This window comes from Triturus cristatus, unplaced genomic scaffold (genome assembly GCF_964204655.1).
Source record: "Triturus cristatus unplaced genomic scaffold, aTriCri1.1 SCAFFOLD_569, whole genome shotgun sequence".
Taxonomy (NCBI): Eukaryota; Metazoa; Chordata; class Amphibia; order Caudata; family Salamandridae; genus Triturus; species Triturus cristatus.
The window spans coordinates 63,315-86,666 of NW_028187671.1; the positions used below are offsets into that span (position 1 = coordinate 63,315).

General features: G+C 49.9%; 1 protein-coding gene across 1 annotated transcript in view; it reads right to left on the minus strand.

The window, feature by feature from the left end:
* Positions 1-221: 221 nt before the first annotated feature.
* Positions 222-23,352, minus strand: part of LOC146770974 (cyclin-dependent kinase 12-like) — a 59,889-nt gene continuing 36,758 nt past the window's right edge. The window contains exon 2 of the mRNA XM_085640382.1: positions 222-712. Coding sequence (XP_085496508.1) covers positions 222-626 — 405 coding nt within the window. The 5' untranslated portion in view covers positions 627-712. The remainder of the gene's footprint in view (positions 713-23,352) is intronic.

Here is a 23,352-nt window from a genome sequence, read left to right on the forward strand (position 1 = left end):
TTAGGAAACAATGTTTTGTGTGTGTATATATATATATATATATATATATATATATATATATATATATATATCAGTAAAAATGTTAATCAAATCTACATATACAAAGCTAAAATGTTAGTGTTTACCTATACTAATAAAATTAGTTTTAAATTGTCGTGAGTAGGAAAATGATCAATGATGTAAGCTGGTCCTTACATGACAGTTGGAGTAGTGCAGTCTGACTAGTGTGGAAATGTTATACCTGAGGTCGCATCTTCTTCCTCCTGCTCCTCCTCATGCTGTATCCCTGTAGGGGTCTGCTGCGTACCCTGCTGCTCACAGCTACGCTCTCCATTGCTCTCCTCCAAGTGCAGTGGCACCTCTTGAGGCTTAAGCACTTGGCTCAAGATAACCGCTAGCATACTTTGCATATCTCCCTGAGCGCTGACCATGTCCTGGGCTGCCTGGTCAAGTCTTGGAACCAGCACAAGAGGCTCTTTGGAAAGATGGTCTACAGGTAGCTCTTCCCCCTCTTGCGGTTGATTGTTGATCTCTTTCAGCGAGTTGATAGACTGGTTGAGGGCTTCGAGCTGATTCTGCATTTCTGGATTGGCTTGTACATTGAGGAGCTGAGAGATTTGGGCCATGCTCAGGTCAGTATAAGTTTGCAGCAGGTTAAGCAGGACAGCTAGCTCACTTTGATTCAACTGCTGTATTATTTCACCCAGGTTTGCTGAAACACAAAACAATGAATATTATTCTCCAAAAGTGAAAGAGGGGGATATTAATGTTTCATACAGGTTACAAAAATGTCTCTGATATAGGGTCTCTCGTGTTGTCCTCTCTTGGCAAATACTATGCAGTTGTGTCTCTTGATAGCCCAATACTATATATACGTTAACTATGATCAGGATAGGTGATTTGATGACCTCCATTGGTACAGACACTACTTGGTCGTGTTACCTGTCCAAATTGTACAGTCCACCTTGTATCGGCTTCTCCCGCCTGAATCTGTTGTATATCTGCACTTGATTTGCGAATGATCCGTCTCTAAATGTATGCCTGTCTACAATCTTAAACTGTTTTGTACTTTCTGCTTTATAGAGCCACTAGAGATGGGAATTTTTCCATCCCCTAAAGCAGTCATGAAGAAAGTGTTTGTAGGAAGCTGGCTTTGTATATACTATACAAAAATTAGGTATAGTGTGCACAGAGTCCAGTGGAACCGTAAAGGTAGGCAGAGGTAAGAGTAGATAGCACCTTACCCTCTTTGTGTAAGTGTGGGCGAGAAGTATGGGTTTATCAGAGGGTAGTGTTAAGCATTTGTTGTACACACAATTAACAAATGATTTCACACACTCAGTCTGAACTCAGACCAATTTGCTTTGTATAAAAATATTATTTAGTTATATTTCATAGTACCATGCAAGCCTGGCATAGGTAAGTGATTTATACTTTGCAGTAACAATACAGTTTGAATTGCAGTTTTATATATACTTTGGTTTGGTTACAGTAGAATTACTGGAAATGCAATACCTTCAAATAGTGTACATATACTTTATAATTACTTTTCAATAGTAGGTCATGTATATTAGTTTGCAATTACTTTTCTTACACAGTGTAGTATATCTGGATACTGCACTGAGAAATTTCCTGTATAAGGGTAAGTAAATGAGTTTATTTGTACACAGTTATTTAGACTTTTATAGATTTTCCATCTCCACACTTCGAAACATTTTCATAGAAAACAGTCAATGTTATCCTATGGGAGGAAGGAAAATGCTACTTACCAGTATGCATCTGTTCTTGGCATGTAGGGCTTCAGATTCACACACCAGTGCATGGATCGCCATCTGGTGGTGGGCCCGGATGATGACACTTTGTTGTTGTCCAGGAAGAGTCTTTGTATGGTAGATGACGACTCCTCTAGTATAGTGCGCATTGGCATCGACTCCATCTTCATAATGTTTTTCGCCATTACGGGAAATCATGGAGTTGTTTGAGAACAGAAAGAGATGTCCATGTATAGTGTATCTAATTAAGATATTACTGGAACAGACAGAGGTAGCCGGGGAGGCGGGTAGGGGTGTGTGAATCTGCAGCCCTACATGCCAAGAACAGATGCATACTGGTAAGTAGCATTTTCCGTTCGAGGCATATGGGCTGCAGATCACACACTAGTGCATTGATTGCATAGCAGTTCTCTCCCTTAGCGGCGAGTACCAGAATCTGTTACAGTGGTTTGAAATAGTGTTTTGAGTACAGCCCGGCCCACACTAGCTTGTTGTTTTGCTTGCACATCTACACAGTAGTGCTTTGTGAATGTGTGCGGTGTAGACCATGTAGCTGCTTTGCAGATATCATCGAAGGGAATGTTTCCTAAAAATGCCAAAGATGCCCCTAGTTTACGGGTGGAATGAGCCCTAGGGGGAATGGATAGAGTGCATTTTGCTTTTTGGTAGCAAACTTGAATGCATTTAACAATCCACCTTGCAATCCCAGTTTTTTTTAAATGGGCTTACCTTTTGTGGAGGAGAAAAGGACACAAAAAGCTGCTTTATTTTACGAAATGTCTTTGTCCTACCAATATAATAGAGGAGAGCTCTTTTAAAATCTAATGTATAGAGAGCTCTCTCAGCAACTGTTTGAGGTTGGGAGAAGAATACTGGCAACTCAACAGACTGATTGAGATGGAACAATGAAATGATTTTGGAAGGAATTTGGGATTTGTCCTTAGAACCACCTTGTTGTGATGGAGTTGCAAGAATGGTTCTTGAATTGTTAGTGCCTGGATCTCACTCACCCTTCTGAGTGATGTAATAGCCACTAGAAAAGCAACTTTCCATTAAAGAAATTGTAATTCAAACTTATGCAAAGGTTCAAATGGAGGACCAATGAGCCTGGTGAGAACAATGTTGAGGTTCCATACAGGGGAGGGTGGTACCCTGGAAGGAATCATTATTTTAAGACCTTCCATGAAGGCTTTGATGGCAGGAACTTTGAATAGTGATAGATGCTGTCTGTTTTGAAGGTAAGCTGCTATAGGAGAAAGATGTAACCTGATTGAGGAGTATGCTAAACTGCATTTGTGGAGATACAGCAAGTAGCATATGATGTTCTGGATGGAAACATCTAGTGGGTTGATGTTATTGGTGCAATATATAACAAATCTTTTCCATTTAGTTGCGTAGTAAACTCTAGTGGTGGGACGTCTAGCTTCTTTGATATCGTTCATGCAATCAGGTGGGAGGTTGAGATGAACAAGTTACTTACCTTCGGTAACGCTTTTTGTGGTGGATACAATATCTGCCTGTGGATTCCTCACCTTGTGAATATCCCCTGTGCCAGCATTCCACGGAACTTTTTTCCCCAGCTCTATACGCCGACATGGACTTCATAATGCTTTGGCTCCGCTCGCGACTCCGTATGACGTCACCGGAGCCATAAGAGAGCCACGTCGGCGTGATGATGTCAGTTCCACCCATTTTTTCCGTGCCTCCGATGCGCACAGATGGACCAACGACAGATTCAAAGTATACACAGTATACAATATACAATCAAATATACATAGTACATAAACAAAAGGAAAGCTAAAGAAAGGAATATGCTACTTACCAGTATGCATCTGTTCTTGGCATGTAGAGCTGCAGATCTACACACTTTTGCATAGATCGCCATCTGGTGTTGGGCCCGGATGTTTGCAGTTTGTTTTTCCTCTTGGAAAGTCTTTGGAAGTCACGAGGTCGGTGACTCCTCCCTTGGTTCGTATTGCGCATGGGCTTCGGCTCCATCCTCAGATTGTTTTTCGCCAACAGGGAAAGATGGAGCGTAGTAATAATAGTGAAGAAACCCATGTGTGTTGTATCTAAATAAGATAAACTGGAACAGATACAGGTAGCCGGGGAGGCGGGTGCGCGTGTGTAGATCTGCAGCTCTACATGCCAAGAACAGATGCATACTGGTAAGTAGTATATTCCGTTCGAGGCATATGAGCTGCAGATTACACACTTTTGCATAGACTATATAGCAGTTCCCAACCCTAGCGGCGACCACCGGTATCTGGTGCAGTGGTTTGAAAAAGTGTTTTTAGTACAGCCTGGCCCACACTAGCTTGTTGCATGGTTTGCACATCTACACAGTAATGTTTAGTGAAAGTGTGCAGTGTTGACCATGTAGCTGCTTTGCAGATATCATCTAATGGGATGTTCCCTAGAAAAGTCATAGAAGTCCCTATCTTTCGTGTAGAGTGGGCTTTAGGGGGGAACAGATAGCAGGCGTTTTGCCTTGTGGTAGCAAATCTGTATGCATTTTACAATCCACCTAGCTATCCCTGATTTAGAGATGGGGTTGCCTTTATGTGGTGGAGAGAAAGAGACAAACAGTTGTTTTTTATCTTTCTGAAAGGTTGTGTTCTCTGGATATAGTAAAGTAAGGCCCTTTTAACATCCATTGTGTGTAGAGCCCATTCTGCAACAGTTTGAGGTTGCGAGAAAAAAACCGGTAATTCTACCGATTGGTTTAGATGAAAGGGGGAAATGACTTTGGGTAGGAATTTTGGCTTGGTACGGAGGACAACCTTGTTCGGGTGCATTTGGAGAAAAGGTTCTTGTATAGTAAGTGCTTATATCTCACTGACCCTTCTAAGGGAAGTGATGGCTACAAGGAAAGCTGTTTTCCATGTGAGAAATTGCAGTTCACATTTATGCAAAGGTTCGAAAGGCGGTCCCATTAGCCTTGCGAGAACTATATTTAAGTTCCACACAGGTGAGGGTGGTAATCTAGGGGGAATTATTTGTTTGAGGCCTTCCATGAAGGCTTTAATGGCAGGCACTCTGAAAAGTGATAGGTGCGGTCTGTTCTGTAGGTAAGCGGCAATTTCTGCGAGGTGTAGCCGAATGGATGTATATGCTAGGTTACACCTTTGTAGATGGAGTAAGTAGCAGATGATGTGTTGTATAGACACGTCTAGAGGATTGATTGTTTTGTTATGGCAATAAACAACAAATCTTTTCCACTTTGCAGCGTAGCAGGCTATAGTAGTAGGGCGTCTAGCTTCTCTGAAGACGTTCATACAGTCAGGGGGAAGGTTAAGGTATCCGAATTCTAGGATCTCAGGAGCCAGATCGCAAGGTTGAGCTGAGCTGGGTCCGGGTGCCTGATCTCTCCATGGTTCTGGGTTAGGAGGCATGGTGAGAGGTGTAACTTTTGGTGTGGCACTAACGAGAGTTCCAGCAGCGTGGTGTACCACGGTTGTCTGGCCCATATTGGAGCTACTAGAATCAGTGTGAGGGAGTGCTGTTGCAGCTTTCGCACCACTAATGGAATTAGTGGGAGAGGTGGAAAGGCGTACGCAAATTTGCCTGACCAGTTCATCCATATCGCATTGCCTTTGGACAATGGGTGTGGGTATCTGGTGGCGAAGCTTGGGCATTTTTTGTTTTCATGGGTGGCGAAGAGGTCTATGTGTGGATGCCCCCACATCTGAAAGAACGGGTGAAGAACCTGAGGGTGAAGTTCCCACTCGTGGATCTGCTGCGTCTGTCTGCTGAGCAGATCTGCCATGGTGTTTTGGACTCCTGGAACATGTTGGGCTAGGAGAAATATTTTGCGTGGAATTGCCCATCTCCATATGCTCTGTGCTAGTTGAGAGAGCTGTGGAGAGTGTGTGCCGCCTTGTTTTTGAATGTAGTACATGCCCGTCATGTTGTCTGTGCGAATAAGGACTGCCTTGCCTAAAATCTGTGTCTGAAAGGATTTCAGGGCTAGAAAGATTGCCAGTAACTCCAGATGGTTGATGTGGAGTAGCTTTTGTTGCGGCGCCCATGTGCCCTGCACTGTGAGGTGTAGTAGATGAGCTCCCCAGCCGGAGAGCGATGCGTCTGTTAGGATTATTTGTGGAACCGGGTCCAGGAACAGTCGATCTCTGGAAAGATTTGTGGTGTTCCACCACTGCAGAGAGCGATGGGTGCGACCGTCTACCAACACCAGATCTGTCAGTTGCCCCTGGGCCTGGTTGCATTGGCGCTTTAAGCACTCTTGGAGTGGACGCATCTGGAGTCTTGCATGAGGCACTATGAAAATGCAAGAGGCCATCATCCCTATTAGTTGCATAAACACTCTTGCCGGGAGAGAGTGTTGAGGTATGAATCTTTGACGCAAAGCCTGAATGCTTGCAATCCTGGCAGGATTGGGGTAGGCTATGGCTTTTGAAGTGTCTATGTTGGCACCGAGGTATTGCTTTGTGTGGGATGGTATTAGCTGGGACTTTTGGTGGTTCACCGTGAAACCTAGCTGGTGAAGTAGTGGGATTGTAGTGGCGGTGTGATGTATACATTGGTTGTAGGACGTGGCTTTTATTAGCCAGTCGTCCAAATATGGAAAGATGTGAATGTGCTGTCTTCTGAGGTGTGCCGCCACTACCGCTAGGCACTTGGTGAATACCCTTGGTGCTGTTGTGACCCCGAATGGGAGCACCTTGAACTGGTAGTGTTGCCCGTCCACTACAAATCTGAGGTACTTTCTGTGAGGATGGTGTACCGGAATGTGAAAGTATGCGTCTTTCAAGTCCAGTATGGTGAGGAAGTCGTTCTGGGAGAGGAGCGGAAGTACCTGCTGAAGTGTTACCATGTGAAAATGGTCCGAATGTATGTATGTGTTTAGAGGCCGGATATCTAAAATAGGTCGTAGAGTCTCGTCTCTTTTTGGTATCAGAAAATATAGGGAGTAGACCCCTAAATTTTGTTGACTGGCGGAGACTTGTTCTATCGCATGTTTTTGTAGGAGGGAGATTACCTCCTGTTTTAGTAACGTGGAATGTTCTTGTGACATTAGGCGTTGCCTGGGTAGAATGTTTGGGGGGGTAGATGTCAATTCTAGGCAGTACCCCGAACGAATAATTTGGGTCACCCATTTGTCTGAGGTGATGGTCTCCCAGACGTGAAGGAAATTTTGTAGCCTGCCCCCGACCGGAGTGGGATGGTCTGGAGGGAGCAGTAGGAAGTCATTGGGTAGGCGGTGTGGCAGAGCGGGCGGTATTTGTTTTGCCTCTGCCTTTATTGTTATTGCCTCTATAGCCGCCTCTTTGATAACCCCTTGTGAAGGTGGATTGAGCAGGGGATTTGTAGGAAGTGGACGCGCTATCTGAGGAGTAGCCTCTGGCCGTGCCCCGAAAGGAAGAGCGGCGAAAGGAGCGCCTAGGAGGGTGTGACTGCAGGGCTCCCATAGATTTCGCCGTATCTGTGTCCTTCTTCATCTTCTCTAGGACCTCATCTACCTTTGGGCCGAATAGATGTTCTTGATCAAATGGATGATTTAATATGGAGGCCTGTACCTCAGGTTTAAAGCCTGAATCTCTCAGCCAAGCATGGCGACGGATAGAGGTGTTAGTTATGGTCTTACCCTCTTGAATTAATTCATTGGCCCTATTTTTGTATTTTTCTGGGTGATGGTGCATGATGGTTTCTAGTTCATCATAATGCGCTCTGTCGTATCTGGCCAATAGCGCTTGAGTGTTGGCGATACGTCATATATTGGCTGCCTGTGACGCAGTGCGCTTTCCTGACGCGTCCAGTAGCTTTGACTCCTTGTCAGGTGGTGGTGCTTCGCCTGACGCCTGGGAGTTTGACCTCTTCCGTGCAGTGGAGACCACTAGGGAATCTAGTGGCGCTGGCCCTTTGATATAGGCAGGATCTGTGGGGGCAGCTTTATACTTTTTCTCTATGCGTGGGTTAATGACCCTAGCCCTGACTGGGTCTTTAAAAACCTCTGGTGCATGTTTTATTACCCCTTTGAGCATAGGTAGTATGGAAGTAGACCTATGTGCGGTATCAAAGGTGTCGAGGAGGAAATCTTCCTCTACCGGGTCAGTGTGTAGCTCAACCCCGTGATAATGTGCCGCCCTCTGAAGTAGGTGGTGAAAGTCTAATGAGTCTTCTGGTGGAGATGGCCTGGATGGATAAAGGTCATCTTGTGGGACATCTGGAATGTCTGGATTATTATAATTGTCCCATGGGTCTGGGGATCCTGTAGGGCCGGGGTCTTGTGGCACATCCCCTGGATCGTAGTATGGGTCCCCCTGATCATCATGGTCTGGAGACGGGGTCGGAGAGCGATGAGGCAGGGGTGTTGAAGGCGGAGGGGGCGGAGGTTGAGAGGGTGGAGGAGGTGGGGAAGGCACTCTGAAAGGGGAGGTAGCACAGTCTTTCCTCTTTGGAGGTGGAGGTGGAGCCGGTTTGTCCAAATGTCTCTTTTTAGAAGAGAGTGCCAAATGTCCAGTTTTTGGATCCTTGGTAAGTGTCTTTTGCAAGGTCGGCTTCGGCGCGGGAGTGTCGGTGCCGAGGGCCTTATGATGTTTGGTTGGTACCGAAAGGCTGGGTTTCGACACAGAGGACTTTGGTGCGGAGCTAGGTGTCGAGGTAGAGGCAGGTCTGTTTTTCGGTGCCGAAGTGTGATTATCGCCACGGCTGGCAGGCTGGCTCGAGCCCGAGGCGCCGGAAGGCTTATTAGGCTTCTTCACCGGGCCCGAAGGTGGGGTGTTTGAAGCAGTGTCTTTGGTCTTGCCTAGGCCCGGAGGCGAAGGCGTGACCAAAGCCTTTTTGGGTGTCGGTGCAGGTGTGAGAGGGGGTATAGTACTCACGACCCTCTGCGCCGGGGTGATGTCCTCCACATCCGAGTCGTCGGCTTCGGAAGCACTGACGAGGTCCTCTTCGGTGTGCTGCTGTCCCGGAGCTTCGACGTCGTCCCCGAAGATGTCGACTGGAATGGAGGTCGAGGAGTGCGCCATGTTTCGTCTGGCCCTCCGATCTCGAATAGTCTTTTTCGATCTAAAAGACTTGCAGGCGGGACAGTCTCGAGCCTCGTGTTCAGGGGAGAGGCAAAGGTTGCACACCACATGAAGATCGGTGTGGGGGAATTTGGACCCACATCGAGGGCACTTCTTGAATGGAGTTCTTTCCATCAGCCGGGACCGGAGCTTGGATAGGCCCGAAGGCCGCCGTCGACTGGAATCGAAGATGTGTCAAAGAAAAGGTGATTGAGGAGATCTGGATCTGAACAATACCGCGATGAGCGAGGATTCCGCTTCGATCGTCGAACTGGAAATGTTCGGAACCGGAGCGCGAAGTATTACATCCTAGCCCGATGGCGGAAAAAAACAAACTGAGGATGGAGCCGAAGCCCATGCGCAATACGAACCAAGGGAGGAGTCACCGACCTCGTGACTTCCAAAGACTTTCCAAGAGGAAAAACAAACTGCAAACATCCGGGCCCAACACCAGATGGCGATCTATGCAAAAGTGTGTAATCTGCAGCTCATATGCCTCGAACACAAGCATTTCCTACCAATGTACCAGAACGGAAGAAGCTACAAAGCATTACATCTCAAGCAAGACATCTTTTAAGGTATACAAAAGGTGGACAACGGGGAGGCGGGTGGACCAGTGAGGAATCCACAGGCAGATACTGTATCCACCAGCAGTCCCACTCCCGGAGATGGGTGTCCACCTTCCTATACCAAAGAACAAGTTACTTACCTTCGGTAACGATGTATCTGTAAGAAACATTAGTTAGTTAGATTCCTCACCTTAGAATATCCCCAGGCGTTAGGCTGGATCCGGAAAGATTTTTGTAGCAATACCTCTTGCGCGTCGCTAGGCGTCGTCTACGGCTCCGCGTCAGTCGTCCGTGTCGTGCGCCGGAATGACGTCGGAGTACTTAGACGCCGCCCTCGAGCGCTGACGTCAGTTCTTATACATAAGTTTCCGCGCCAGGGACGCTGAGCCATGCAAGAGACCGACACTGGTGCCCAAAAATCTAGGGCCCTGAAAGGGAGAACCTTAACCCTAGATGTCGGTTCGCAGAACGGGGAGGCTGGGTGGGTCGGTGAGGAATCTAACTAACTAATGTTTCTTACAGATACATCGTTACCGAAGGTAAGTAACTTGTTCATCTGAAAGAAACACGTTAGTTATATTCCTCACCTTAGAATAGATACCGCAGCAATACCAACCCCGGAGATGGGCCTGCGAACCAAGATCACACCAGAAAGTCCTGGAGAACAGAACGGCCAAAGTGGCCATCTCTCCAGACTTGGCTGTCCAGGCAATAGTGCTTAGCGAACGTGTGCAGTGAAGCCCACGTCACCGCCTGACAGATGTCCTGCAAGGGGACGCCCCGTCCCAGGGCAGTTGTCGCCGCTGTGGCCCGGGTGGAATGGGCTCGCAGCCCAACAGGAGGGACCTTTTTCGCCAAAGAATAGCAGAGTTTAATACACAACACGACCCATCGCGAGATGGTCCGCTTGTGCACAGCTTTACCCTTCTTCGCACCTACATATCCAACAAAAAGTTGGTCTTCCACCCGGAACTGGTTTGTGCGGGCCAAATAAAATGACAGCGCACGTTTTGGGTCCAGACGGTGGAGCCTCTCTTCATCTTTTGAAGGAGGCGGAAAGAAGGTGGGCAGCGTGACACATTGCCCGATGTGAAAGGGAGTCACGACTTCAGGAAGGAAAGAAGGACGGGTCCGGAGGACAACCTTATCCGGATGAACCGAAAGGAAGGGAGGCTGAGCTGACAGAGCCTGGAGCTCACTCACCCGCCTAGCGGAGGTGATAGCCACCAGGAAGGCAGTTTTCAGAGTCAGTAGACGAAGTGGACAGTTGTGAAGGCGCTCAAAGGGAGCGCACATCAGAAAGGTAAGAACAGGGTTCAAGTCCCACTGAGGCATTACGAATGGAACAGGAGGGAACATATGAGTAATGCCCTTGAGAAAACGGGAGACAACAGGGTACTTGAAAAGAGAAGGCTGATCAGGAAGACTTAAGAAAGCAAAGATTGCAGCAAGATAACCCTTCAAGGTGCCCAGAGCAGAGCCCTGCTGGGCCAAAGAAAGAAGAAAGAGGAAAACCTCAGAAAGAGGGGCAGAAAGGGGATCCACAGCCTTTACTGTGCACCATGCCACAAATTTGTTCCACCGGCAGGCGTATACCGTCTTTGTGGAGGGACGCCTGGCTGCCATAATGACATCACAGACTTCAGGAGGCAAGTCAAATGGCATCAACTGCCGCCGCTCAATCTCCACGCATGGAGGTGGAGGCTAGACAGGTTCGGGTGGAGGACCGTCCCCTGCTGCTGCGACAGAAAGTCCTCCTGAAGAGGCAGTCGTATCGGGGGATTGATGTGTGAGAAGTTGGCCTGATATATGATGTCACTAGTTCTAGTGTACACCTTGTATCAGTCCAAACAACCCTTATGGTGATTGGTTGTAAAGTCAACCTTATAGACCAGCTATCCTAGTGGTAGCATGGACAAGAGCAGTCTTAGGCTAAACTCTGTATGGCATGTGAAGCCAGCTGTTATACCATTATAATCCCTTGAATACCAAATGAAAGGACACCACACCAGATATATATAAAATTAGAATGTATTTATTCTAACATACACCCTCAGCACTCTTTATGAGTTCAGAGGTCTAAGCACAACAATTTCTTAAGTAGCATACATTAAGTTACACAGGAAAAATACAGTTAGGCCCAGGGGCCACGCAAACCATATACTAAGAAAGTGGTATAAGTACCACGTCACTAACAGGGAGTAGGCCTAGGGAATCGCTGGGGCTACACTACCCTACCAATAGTTAGGAAGTGGGAGGCCCACGGGAAGCGTGTGCAGTGTGGAAACACACAAGCGGGTTACATTAAAGGCAATGTGAATGTAGTCATTAGAAATAGGAAGAATAAGGACACTTCTGAAGTAACTAGGAGGAAGCAACTAGAGACTTAGACACTTGGATAGTCAATATCCACTGGAGCACCGGAGTACTCGCGTTACCTCACCCACAGGAGACGGATGCATAGGTGTGAAAATGTGTCGGGTGTCGTCGCTGGATCCTATGGATGCCTGAAGAACAGATGCTGGCAGGAGGCCAGGAGGAAGATGTCCGGAGGATCCAAGAGTGGATCTTGAAGGGAGAACACCTGCAAGCAGAGGGGACAAAATCTGGGTCACTAGCCAGTGACCGTGTGGAACCAGGAAGGAACCAGGCGATGTCGTGCAGAACACAGGTGATGGCTTGAAGCTGGTCTCTGCAGCTGCGTGGACCAGGAGGCGTCGAGGACAACCAGAACCAGGGTACGAGCTGACCCACGAAGGATCTTGCTGATGGCGGAGTCGACGTCCCGATTGGAGTCAACAAGCCTTGGCAAAGGCAACCCACGCGGAATGGGAAATTTGCTTCAGGTGCAGACGAGGAAGGTCTGAGGTGCTTCTCTTTCACAGGGAAGCAAGGGCCAGCCTGGAGGAGCCAAACCAGCAGTGGAAAGTCAAGGGTTCGTCGTCACTGATGCTACTAGCCAACGGGCAAGCAACCGGACAGACGCGTCGAGCAGGAAAATGCAGAAGGGCCCCACGCAGAACCCGTGGAGTACGGAGGGCTGATCTTCGGTGCAGATGGTGCTCGGGGTTGGGGCTTCTCAATCCCCAGAGCACAACTTCGAGGATGCCTCAGAAGCTGCGCTGGAAGCTACTCACCAATTTTCCCAGGTAGCCGGTCCCACGTCTCTCGTCGCCTCCACGGATTTCAGCTTGGCTGTGGATCAGGGTCAGAGAAGTCTGGAGGTCAAGGTGCTGGTCGAGCTCTGCAGTCGGTTTCTCGTAGAACTTGGGCAAAGCAAACGGCAGGTCGCTTGTTGGTCCCTGTTTGCACAGGGTGGCCACTCCTTGGCCACAAGGGAGATTCTTCAGTCTTCTTGTCGAAGGTCTAGAGTTTCGTGTCTAGTTTCAATTCAGGATAATCCAAAGTCCTAGGGACTCAGCTCCCACTCTTACACTAATCTGGGGGGCTGGGTTACCTGCTAGGTCCCTCCTATGGGTGGGACCAGGGAGGGGCGTGGTTACACCCCCTTCCCTTTGTCCAGTTTTGCGCCAGGACTGGGGCTGGAGTGCCCCAGCACCGGTTTGAACCGGACTATGCATGGGACACCTTGTGTGCCCCAGGCAGTGTCTCGTTTCTTTCATCCCTCCCTGCCCCAATACTTTAAGCCCTGTCTAGGGTGGTGCTAGCACCTCCCAAGGCAGGAAACCTATTGTCCAAGCCTCCTTTGCTGGAAGGACTCCCAGCAGCAGGAGGTCAGACTTGTGTCTGTGGCAGCAGCATCCATTTTGTGATGCCGGGGCTCTAGTTAACTTTAACCGGGTAGGTGGTCTTCAACATGTCTTCTCCCTCTAGAAGGGAGGAATACTATGGTGTGGAGGTAGTATTCCAAAGTGTTAGACACCTTACACAACATGTTTTGATAAAGCCAAACCATAGTTACCATAACCGTGAGGATTATAAGGCACTTTAAGAGTATATGGTAGGCGATATCATAGAACAGCTATAAGGACATGGTTCCGAAAGCTGCAGACAGGCTCAGCTCATGCTAGAGCACCATCTCACATGTTACCAAGCACTCTGCCTTCAGGATTGTTAAGGCCTGCCATAGGAGTGACTCACAGGTTACCCATGTGTCTATATAAGGTAGGTATAGGAATACTATACCCAAGCAAGGGGTGATTACACGACCTTGCCCCAGCTGAGTGCTCAGCCAGTTGTGTCATGATGGGAGGCCAGCCAGGGGTGGCATAACACATGCTGCAGCCCCTTGGTAGGCCTAGGGTACACCCATGCCCTGGGTACCTAAGGTACACTGTACAGGGCCCTATAGGTTGATCCTTACCAATTGGGTTATGTACCTAAAGTACATAGTATGAATTTAGAGAGAGAACAGCTGGGCTGTGGGTCTGATTAGCAGGCCCACAGCCACATCTAAGTCGAAAACCAGTGAAGCAAAAGCAAAAAGTGGGGGTGATCATAGGAAGCAGACCCTACTCTCCTACATGATGGACATACTGAGTAGCTCGGGATACCAGAACCTTCGTGCCCAATCCGGAGCCACTAAGATGACTTGGGCCCGGTCACGCCTCATCTTCTTCAGCACTCTGGGCAGAAGTGGTATAGGCGGAAAGGCGTACAACAGACCGCAACTCCACTCGCGACAAAAAGCGTCTCCGAGCGAGTGCCGCCTTGGAAATTCCAACGCGCAGAACTGCTGACATTGCGCGTTCTCTTCGGTGGCGAATAGATCTAACCAAGGCTCTCCCCACTGCAGAAAGAGACCTTGCGCCACGTCCGAGTTCAGACGCCATTCGTGATCCATCATGCACCGGCGGCTGAGTTAGTCTGCTCTGGCGTTCAGAGAGCCCGCCAGATGTTGAACCACCAGGGTGATGCCCTGATGTTCCAGCCATGTCCAGAGGCGCAGAGCCTCCTGACAAAGGGTCCCAACCCCACCCCGCCCTGTTTGTTGCAATACCACATGGCGGTGGTGTTGTCCGTGAACACCTGCACAACACTTCCCCGGACAGAGGGAAGGAAGGCTTTCAGTGCAAGTCGGATCGCCCTCAGCTCCAATAAGTTGATATGTAGCCGAGTCTCCGCCGGAGACCAGAGTCCTCTGATCTCCGCCTCTTCCATATGGCCCCCCCATCCCAGGAGGGACGCATCCGTCACTACGACATGCTCCGGTTGGGGTAGGGAGAGGGACGCTGACCCAATCGCGATTCGTGAGCCACCACTGCAGCTGGTTCGCAGTGCCCTCCGAGATCAGGACATGGTCGGACAGGTTGCCTCGATGCTGGGCCCACTGAAACTTCAGGTCCCATTGCAGAGCCCGCATCCGCCACCTGGCATGAGGTACCAACAGGATGCAGGAGGCCATCAGCCCCAGAAGCCGCAGCACCAACCTGACCGAAACCCAGGACAGAGGCCGGAAGATGGAAATCAGGGCCTGAATGTCCCAGACCCGCTGTTCCGGCGGATAGACGGAACTGCGCCGAATCGAGAACCGCTCCAATGAAAAGGAGCTTCTGGGAGGGACTCAGGTGCGACTTCGGCACATTGATGGAGAACCCCAGCGAGTGCAGGAGGTCGGCCGTAGTCTGGAGGTGGGAGACGACTTGCTGGGACCGCCTTCAACAGCCAGTCGTCGAGATAGGGGAAGACTGGAACCCCTGATCTGCGCAGATGAGCTGCGACCACCGCCATCACTTTCGTGAACACCCGAGGGGCACTGGTGAGGCCGAAGGGGAACACGGTGAACTGAAAGTGCTCCTGACCCACCGTGAACCGCAGGTAACGCCGGTGGGCCGGCAGGACGGGGATGTGGAAATAAGCATCCTGCAAGTCCAACGCTACCATCCAGTCTCCAGGGTCTAGGGCAGCCAGAACCTGAGCTAAAGTGAGCACCTTGAACCGGTCCTTCCGGAAGAAGGCGTTGACACTCCTGAGGTCCAAGATCGGGCGTAGGCCCCCTTTGCCCTTCTTGGGAACCAGAAAGTAGTGGGAATAACAACCACAACCTACTTCTGGACCAGGAACGCGCTCAATGGCCTCTTTGGCCAAGAGGGCCGAAACTTCCTCTCGTAGAAGATGCAAATGATCCCCCGACATATGGTGGTTCAGCGGTGGCATGGCTGGAGGGGTCGTCTCGAAGGGTAGGGAGTAGCCCCTGCGGACGATTTGCAGCACCCACCTGTCCGACGTGATGGAGCGCCAGTGGAGCAGGTGATGGTGAACTCTGCCGCCCACTGGCGTTGAATGGGCCTGGAAGCTCGGACTAGGAGGGCTTTGAGGCGGATGCTGCCGGGGTGGATGTGGACTGACCGGCACGTTGATCTCCAGTACCGCCTCGGCTGAATCCACGTCCGCGTGCAGGTTGGTTCTGCGGCCGGGCGGACGGGAGGAGGCGCCCCTTCCTTGGCCACGAAAGGGACGAAAGACGGAAGTTTGCGGCCGCGGGGCCGAAAGACCCAAGTACTTGGCCGTGGCCCATGAGTCCTTGAACCGAGCCAGCGCACTGTCCGCCTTCTCACCAAAAAGGCGAGTGCCTTCAAAGGGCATGTCCATGAGGGAACTCTGGACATCCCCCGAAAATGACGTGGACCTCAGCCAGGCGTGACGCCGAAGCGCCACCGTGGTAGAAATCGCCCGACCCAAGTCTGTAGGTGAGTAGGGTCTGCTTTCTATGTTCACCCCCACTTTTAGCTTTTGTTTCACTGGTTTTCGACTTAGATGTGGCTGTGGGCCTGCTAATCAGACCCACAGCCCAGCTGTTCTCTCTCTAAATTCATACTATGTACTTTAGGTACATAACCCAATTGGTAAGGATCACCCTCTAGGGCCCTGTACAGTGTACCTTGGGTACCCAGGGCATGGGTGTACCCTAGGCCTACCAGGGGCTGCAGCATGTATTATGCCACCCCTGGCTGGCCTTCCATCATGACACAACTGGCTGATCACTCAGCTGGGGCAAGGTCGTGTAATCACCCCTTGCTTAGGTATAGTATACCTACCTTATATATAGACACATGGGTAACCTTTCAGTCACTCCTATGGCAGGCCTTAACAATCCTGAAGGCAGAGTGCTTGGTAACATGTGAGATGGTGCTCTAGCATGAGCTGAGCCTGTCTGCAGCTTTTAGAACCATGTCCTTATAGCTGTTCTATGATATCGCCTACCATATACTCTTAAAGTGCCTTATAATCCTCGCGGTTATGGTAACTATGGTTTGGCTTTATCGAAACATGTTGTGTAAGGTGTCTAACACTTTGGAATACTACCCCCACACCATTTCTGGCGATGAGGATAGTATTCCCCCCTTCTAGAGGGAGAAGACATGTTGAAGACCTACTACCCGGTTAAAGTTAACCAGAGCGCCAGCATCTCAAAATGGATGCTGCTGCCACAGACACAAGTCTGACCTCCTGCTGCTGGGAGTCCTTCCAGCGAGGGAGGCTTGGACAATAGGTTTCCTGCCTTGGGAGGTGCTAGCACCACCCTAGACAGGACTTAGTGTATTGGGGCAGGGAGGGATGAAAGAAACGAGACACTGCCTGGGGCACACAAGGTGTCCCATGCATAGTCCGGTTCAAACCGGTGCTGGGGCATTCCAGCCCCAGTCCTGGCGCGAAACTGGACAAAGGGAAGGGGGTGTACCCACCCCCCTTCCCTGGTCCCACCCATAGGAGGGACCTAGCAGGTAACCCAGCCCCCCAGATTTGGATAAGAGTGGTAGCTGGGCCCCAGGAGATTAGATTATCCTGAACCTGCAACTTGAACAGAAACTCTGGACCTTCGACATTCGACTACGGAAGAAGACTGAAGAATCTCCCTTGTGGCCAAGGAGTGGCCACCCTGTGCAAAGAGGCACCATAAAGCGACCTGCCATTTGCTTTGCCCAAGTTCTACAAGGAACCGACTGCAGAGCCCGACCAGCGCCTTGACTTCCAGACTTCTCCGACCCTGATCCAACTCCACAGCAAAGCTGAGATCCGTGGAGGCGACGAGAGACGTGGGACCGGCTACCTGGGAAAATTGGCTACTAGCTTCCAGCGCAGCTTCTGAGGCATCCTCGAAGTTGTGCTCTGGGGATTGAGAATCCCCAACCCCGAGCACCATCTGCACCGAAGATCAGCCCTCCACACTCCACGAGTTCTGCGTGGGGCCCTTCTGCATTTTCCTGCTCGACGCGTCTGTCTGGTTGTTTGCCCATTGGCTAGTAACCTTTGCAACGACAAACCCTTAACTTTCCACCACTGGTTTGGCTCCTCCAGACTGGCCCTTGCTTTCCTGTGAAAGAGAAGCACCTCAGGCCTTCCTGGTCTGCAACAGAGGCGAATCCTTCATCCTGCATGGGTTGTGCTTGCCAAGGCTTGTTGAGTCCGAACTCGACATCGACGCCGCCAACAGCAAGAGCCCTCGTGGGACAGCTCGCCTCCTGGTTCTGGTTGTCCTCGACGTCTCCTGGTACCCGTGGCTGCTGCGACAAGCTTCACCTCTTCACCAAGCTTCACCTCTTCACCTGCATCTTCACGACATCGCCTGGTTCCTTCCTGGTTCCTTCCCGGCTCCTGGCTGGTGACCTAGACTCTGTCCCCTCTGCTGGCAGGTACCCTCCTTCTTGATTCCAACCTTGGGATCCACCGGACACTCTTCACTGACTGCCTGTCAGCATCTTTTCTTCAGGCATCCATAGGAGTCGACGAAGAAACCAGACGCAAGTTCACACCTATGCACCCGCAGCCCGTGGGCTAGGTAAACTGAGTACTCCGGTGCTCACAAGGGTATTGACTATCCTAGGGTCTAGTTTCCAAGTCTCCAGCTCCTAGCTCTTTCCGAAGTGTCCTAAAACTCTTTATTTCTAAACATTACTATTTCTATCGACTTTAACGCGTGAGTGTTTCCACTCTGCACCTGAATCCCGTGGGCCTCCCACTGCCTAGTAACTGGTAGTATAGTGTAGCCCCAGCGATTCCATAGGCCTAGGCCTAACCTGTGTTCGTGACCGTGGTTCTTATACCACTTACTTAGTATATGGTTTGCGTGGCCCCTAGGGCCTAAATGCATTACTTACCTGTGTGACTTATGTATGCTTAAATAAGACTGTGTTGTACTTCCCTCGAATCTCATAAAGAGTGCTGAGGGTATTTTGACTAGAATAAATACATTCTATTTTTATATATATCTGTTGTGGTGTCCTTTCATTTGGTATTCAAGGGATTGCACATGGTATAACAGCTGGCTTCACATGCCATACAGAGTTTAGCCTAAGACTGCTCTTGTCCATGCTACCACTAGGATAGCTGGTCTATAAGGTTGACTTTACAACCAATCACCATAAGGGTTGTTTGGACTGATACAAGGTGTACACTAGAACTAGTGACATCATATATCAGGCCAACTTCTCACAAAGTCCACACCGTATGGCATGCCGTGCTGCATCTCGACCGTCAGGAAGTGCTTGAGTGAGTCGTGTCCGGGCCTCCACCGGGCACAAGGGTAGCACGTCCTCCACCGTATCCCACAGAGAGTGGGAATAACGGTCCAAAAGGCAGGCAGTATTTAAAGACCGCAGTCCCAAACTCAGGGACGAGAACAGTTTCTTGCCAAACTGTTCCAACCTCTTGGATTCCCGATCCGGAGGAGTGGACGGGAAGGAGGATTGGGAGGTTGAGGCCTGGATAACCAGACTCTCAGGGGTGGGGTGTTGGGAGAGACAACTGGGGTCGCCCGGAGCAGGGCAGTTGCGCCGGGCAACGTTCCGGTCCACAGGAGGGACTGTGGAGGGCTTGGACCAAGTGCCCTGCAGAACGTCAATGAGGGCCTCATCAAACTGCAGCAGAGGCTCAGTGGAGCTTGCTGTCGGTTGAAGGACCTCTGTGAGGACGTTAGTCCTCACGGCCACAGCAGGCAACTCGAGCCCTAGGGCTTCGGCCGCCTTGCGCAGCACCACTGAGAAGGCTGCACCCTCCTCAGAGGCCACAGTCAGAGGAGAGATGAAACCAGCGTCCGGGGAGGAATCCAGACCGCTGGCATCCCCCAATTCCTCTGCCTAGTCCTGAGAAAGTTGGGCCTGAGCGGCCATAGGGTCATCAGACCCCTCCCAGTCGCCCTCGTCATCCGATTCCCGATAAACAGGAGGAACGATCGGAGCCGGGCAGTAGATGAAGCGTTCACCAATCGGCGCCGGCAGCGGCGCCGCGCCGGCGTCGGGCCCGGACTGGGGCTAAACTGGGGAACGACGTCGTCCGGGGACGGCGTCGGAGGTGGAACCGGTGTCGGCGCCGGTGGAGGAGACGTCGTGAGGTCGACCGGTGCCGACTGAAATCCAGGCCTGGATCCCTCGGGGACCTGCGGCGTCGAGGCCGGAGCCGTCGACGGCGCCGCTGGCACGCGAGGTCGCCCAGTCGAACCTGCGGGGCACGAAGGCACGCCTACAGGCGTCGACGGCGGAGCCAGGCCCCTCATGGCCGAGAGGAAGGCACTGACTTCCGCCGGAGTCGCGTCAGTCCCAGGGACCGGCGGGTATGGGGACGGACACGGCTGCTGCGGCTCCGACGGAGCCACGGGGGTGGGACCACCCTGACCCTCGGCCGAGTCGCGCGACCAGCGAGGGGAGTCCGAAGAGCGATGTCGTCTCTTGGACTTCTTGGAGTGCTTCGACTTCCCCGAAGACCCAGACTAGCAATGACGATGGCTGCGGCTCCGCAATCGGTCCTTGGACCTCCTCCTGGACCGGGACCGAGAGCGGCGCGGAGCCGAGTGCCGAAGCACGAGAAGCTTACGGGACCGCTCCCGCCTAGCTTTCGATGTCAAGGCCTGGCAATTGAGGCTCGACTCTGCGTCATGGTCGGCCCCCAGGCAATAAAGGCACCGGCGATGGTGATCCGTCACCGACATCAGGCGATGACAGGCGTCACAGGATTTGAAACCAGGCATCCTACCGGCACCAGAGTCGAGTCGATAGACCAAAAAGAGTAAAAAACAAGCATTTGCAATGCAATAGGTCTCGCATTTGCAAGAGTTTGAGCTATTGGCATTGTAGATGGCAATACCTTTTATTTATGTGTTTTGAAAACCTGAAAGTGGTGCGTAAATAAGCACTTTGTACTTGTAGTCCTTGCTTATGACAAGCAAGTCTGTCAGTAAACGAGGCGCAGTTACTGCCAGCCTTGGTTCTCCTAAGCAACGACTATAATTAGAAAAGTGCGTGTTTACGACCGCTTGCAAGTTTTTAAACATACATAAAAGGCATCGTCATTTTCAATGCCAAAAGCTCAAACTCTCAAAAATGCGAGACCTATTGCGTTGCAAATGCTCGATTTTTTAATAAATGCAATTTGGGCTTGATATAACCTAAAACATATTCTGGAATTATGCTATGATTGAACCACTCAGAATAATGTGCTGCATGACCAAACACTTATAAGGTCCTAAAAGCGAGACCTATTGGCTATGCCAATGCTTGTTTTGTTATTGAACCAGCTGTAGCATCTGTAATGGCACTGCCCTGCACTGGTCATAAGTGATTATCACTAGCAAACAGAAGAGCTTTCTGGTTCTAGTCACCAGGTCGCTCTGGATATTGTCTATGGGGGTCTAAGCAGTGCACTGTAAGCACATTATGATTGAGCTGCTCATCATATCTGGGGAATGTCATCTTTTCTTGCGGTTCAGGCACGTATGGATCCGCCTTAAACTGGATTTTTTTCAAGGTTTTCTTTTTTACATAGAATAACTTATTATTATACAGCCATATTACACTAAGGAAAGCATGTTCACTGAACAGATATTGAAACGTGTGTTCCACGCGCCATTAAAATAACTGGAGCGTGCAAGAGTGCGCATTGGGGCACTTGTGTGTGCTATATGTCATGAACGACGTACAGGAAGCGCAACTGCCTATGGTAGGACATCACATTCCACTAACCTAATAGGGGCCATCAGGAAAGGTTGTGAAAGAATGGGGGAGAAAGGAGAACGAACGAGACAGACAGATACACACACACACACACACTTGAAGGAATGACTTTAAAGATTGCATTAATTAGATACAGGAAACAACATTTAACTAACTGCATTCGCCTCTCGAGTCTCGTGTGCGGCCAAACCGGAAGCAGGCGGATAAAATCTATCCCTTACCAGGCATAAAATGGAGTTTAAATGATTTTAAAACCGATACATTTGTTCGAACGCCATTAAAAAAAGCATAGCTGGGGAATTATCTGGAACATTCTTCATAATCTACAGCGACCTTTCTCATTTTGTTTTTATCAAATGTTAATTTTTTGTTTCTAATGAAGGACCTCACCAGACACTGATATCCAAGGAAGTAGTGACATTTCGGAGGACTTTTTTGGAAGTAGGTTGAGGGATTAAAGTTCACTTACAATTCCGGTCAAAGACAGAGGGCTTCAGTCCGACGCAGTTTGGAAGGTAAGTCAAGTTCCTAGTGGGTGGCACAACCACACCACCAGCAGGGGGAGCCCAGTCTCTTAGAGGCAGCCGCTACGTCACTCAATAGTATAGACTACTTCTTTAGCTTAGCTCATCCTGGCCTTCAGTGAATTCAGCTTTACACTCTTAACACCAACATAAAATGTAAAGGATGTCCTGCTTCCAGCAAACCTGCATCACACGCCCAAAGCCTGTTGACTCTTGCATTCAATGAGAAGGCCTACTCGAACGCCTGACTGCAGCCTTCCTAGGCAATCAGTAGGTCCCCAGGCAAAAGGATTTCTCTTAAGTAAACTGTACACATGCTGCATGCATCACTTGTAATGCTATAAGACTTGACACGTCTTCATACTTTTTAAACAAAGCTAACTGGATCTGGAGGGAATAAAATCTCTATCCCAAATACGCATAAGTAGTCCTGTGGGGAAAAAATGTTGCTCCCTTACTTTACAGGACAAGCGACACTGAAAGCAATCACGAAAGCGATCGCTATTGTAAAAAAAAACACCAAAAAAAAACGCCCGCGAGTGGTGTGCGCGCGCGCCACTGCGAAACGTGTTTTCGATTATTGCGTCCGTGTCTGAGCACGATAATTGAAACCAAATGGCCTTTGGTGCACGTAATAGACACCAATAGGCCATGGGCGTGCCATCTTTCAGAAACACACGCACGCAAAGGCCAATCACGGAAGCCAAAAGGAAAAGCACACGCACAAGCGTGTGTGATTCCAGGTACCGTTTTGGAACCCCGGACAAAAAGACTCTTGCTGCGCGAGCAGGGCTACGCACTGCATCGCTAGACGTGAGACCTAAAAACGAATGGCCAGTGCAACTAAGGAAAATTGCCCCTGTTCCTTGGTTGGGGGTTAGCAGCCATAACTGGGGAGCAGTAGATCTCTCTCATTCCACGGGCCAGGTGCCACTGCACCTGCTGCACCAGTGACAGATTTGGCCCTGGCTGGAGCATTGGTAAAGTAAAAAAAAGGAGCGTACTCTTGAGAAATAGCAGTTAAAGGGGTGAGCGTCTGTTGGGGACCAAATCCTGTGCTAGAGAGGGGAGAATGGAAGAACACAGAGATAGAGAAGGGGTGGGCGCAATAACAGTGTTGAGATTACAACAGGATGCTATCTAAAGCTCCGTGTAACATTCCACTAAATTTACTGGCCTTACAAACAGTCTACCCCATCATTGCCAACTCAATAACAAATACTGGCAAAGCTAAAAGGTCTTGCCTACAAGAGAGTAATTGGTTTTGTCAATGTCTTTTAGCCATGTTGCACAGCAGCTCTGGCCACGTCATGATGTTTTTTTTTTTTATTGCAGCCAGAACGGGAGGCAAGACTGAGGGGAGCGTTTGGGTTGGTTGGAGGGCTGTAGGTGGGAGAAAAAAACAAGGGTGACAGACAATGGAGGGTGTAGCGAAAAATACACTACGACGTGGCCCGAACTGGCCAACAAGTAAGGTTCATCTTAAAGCAAACACACCCAGTTCATTAAATTAGGGCCGGAGCGCACACTTGTCAAAATCTGGGCCAAACACC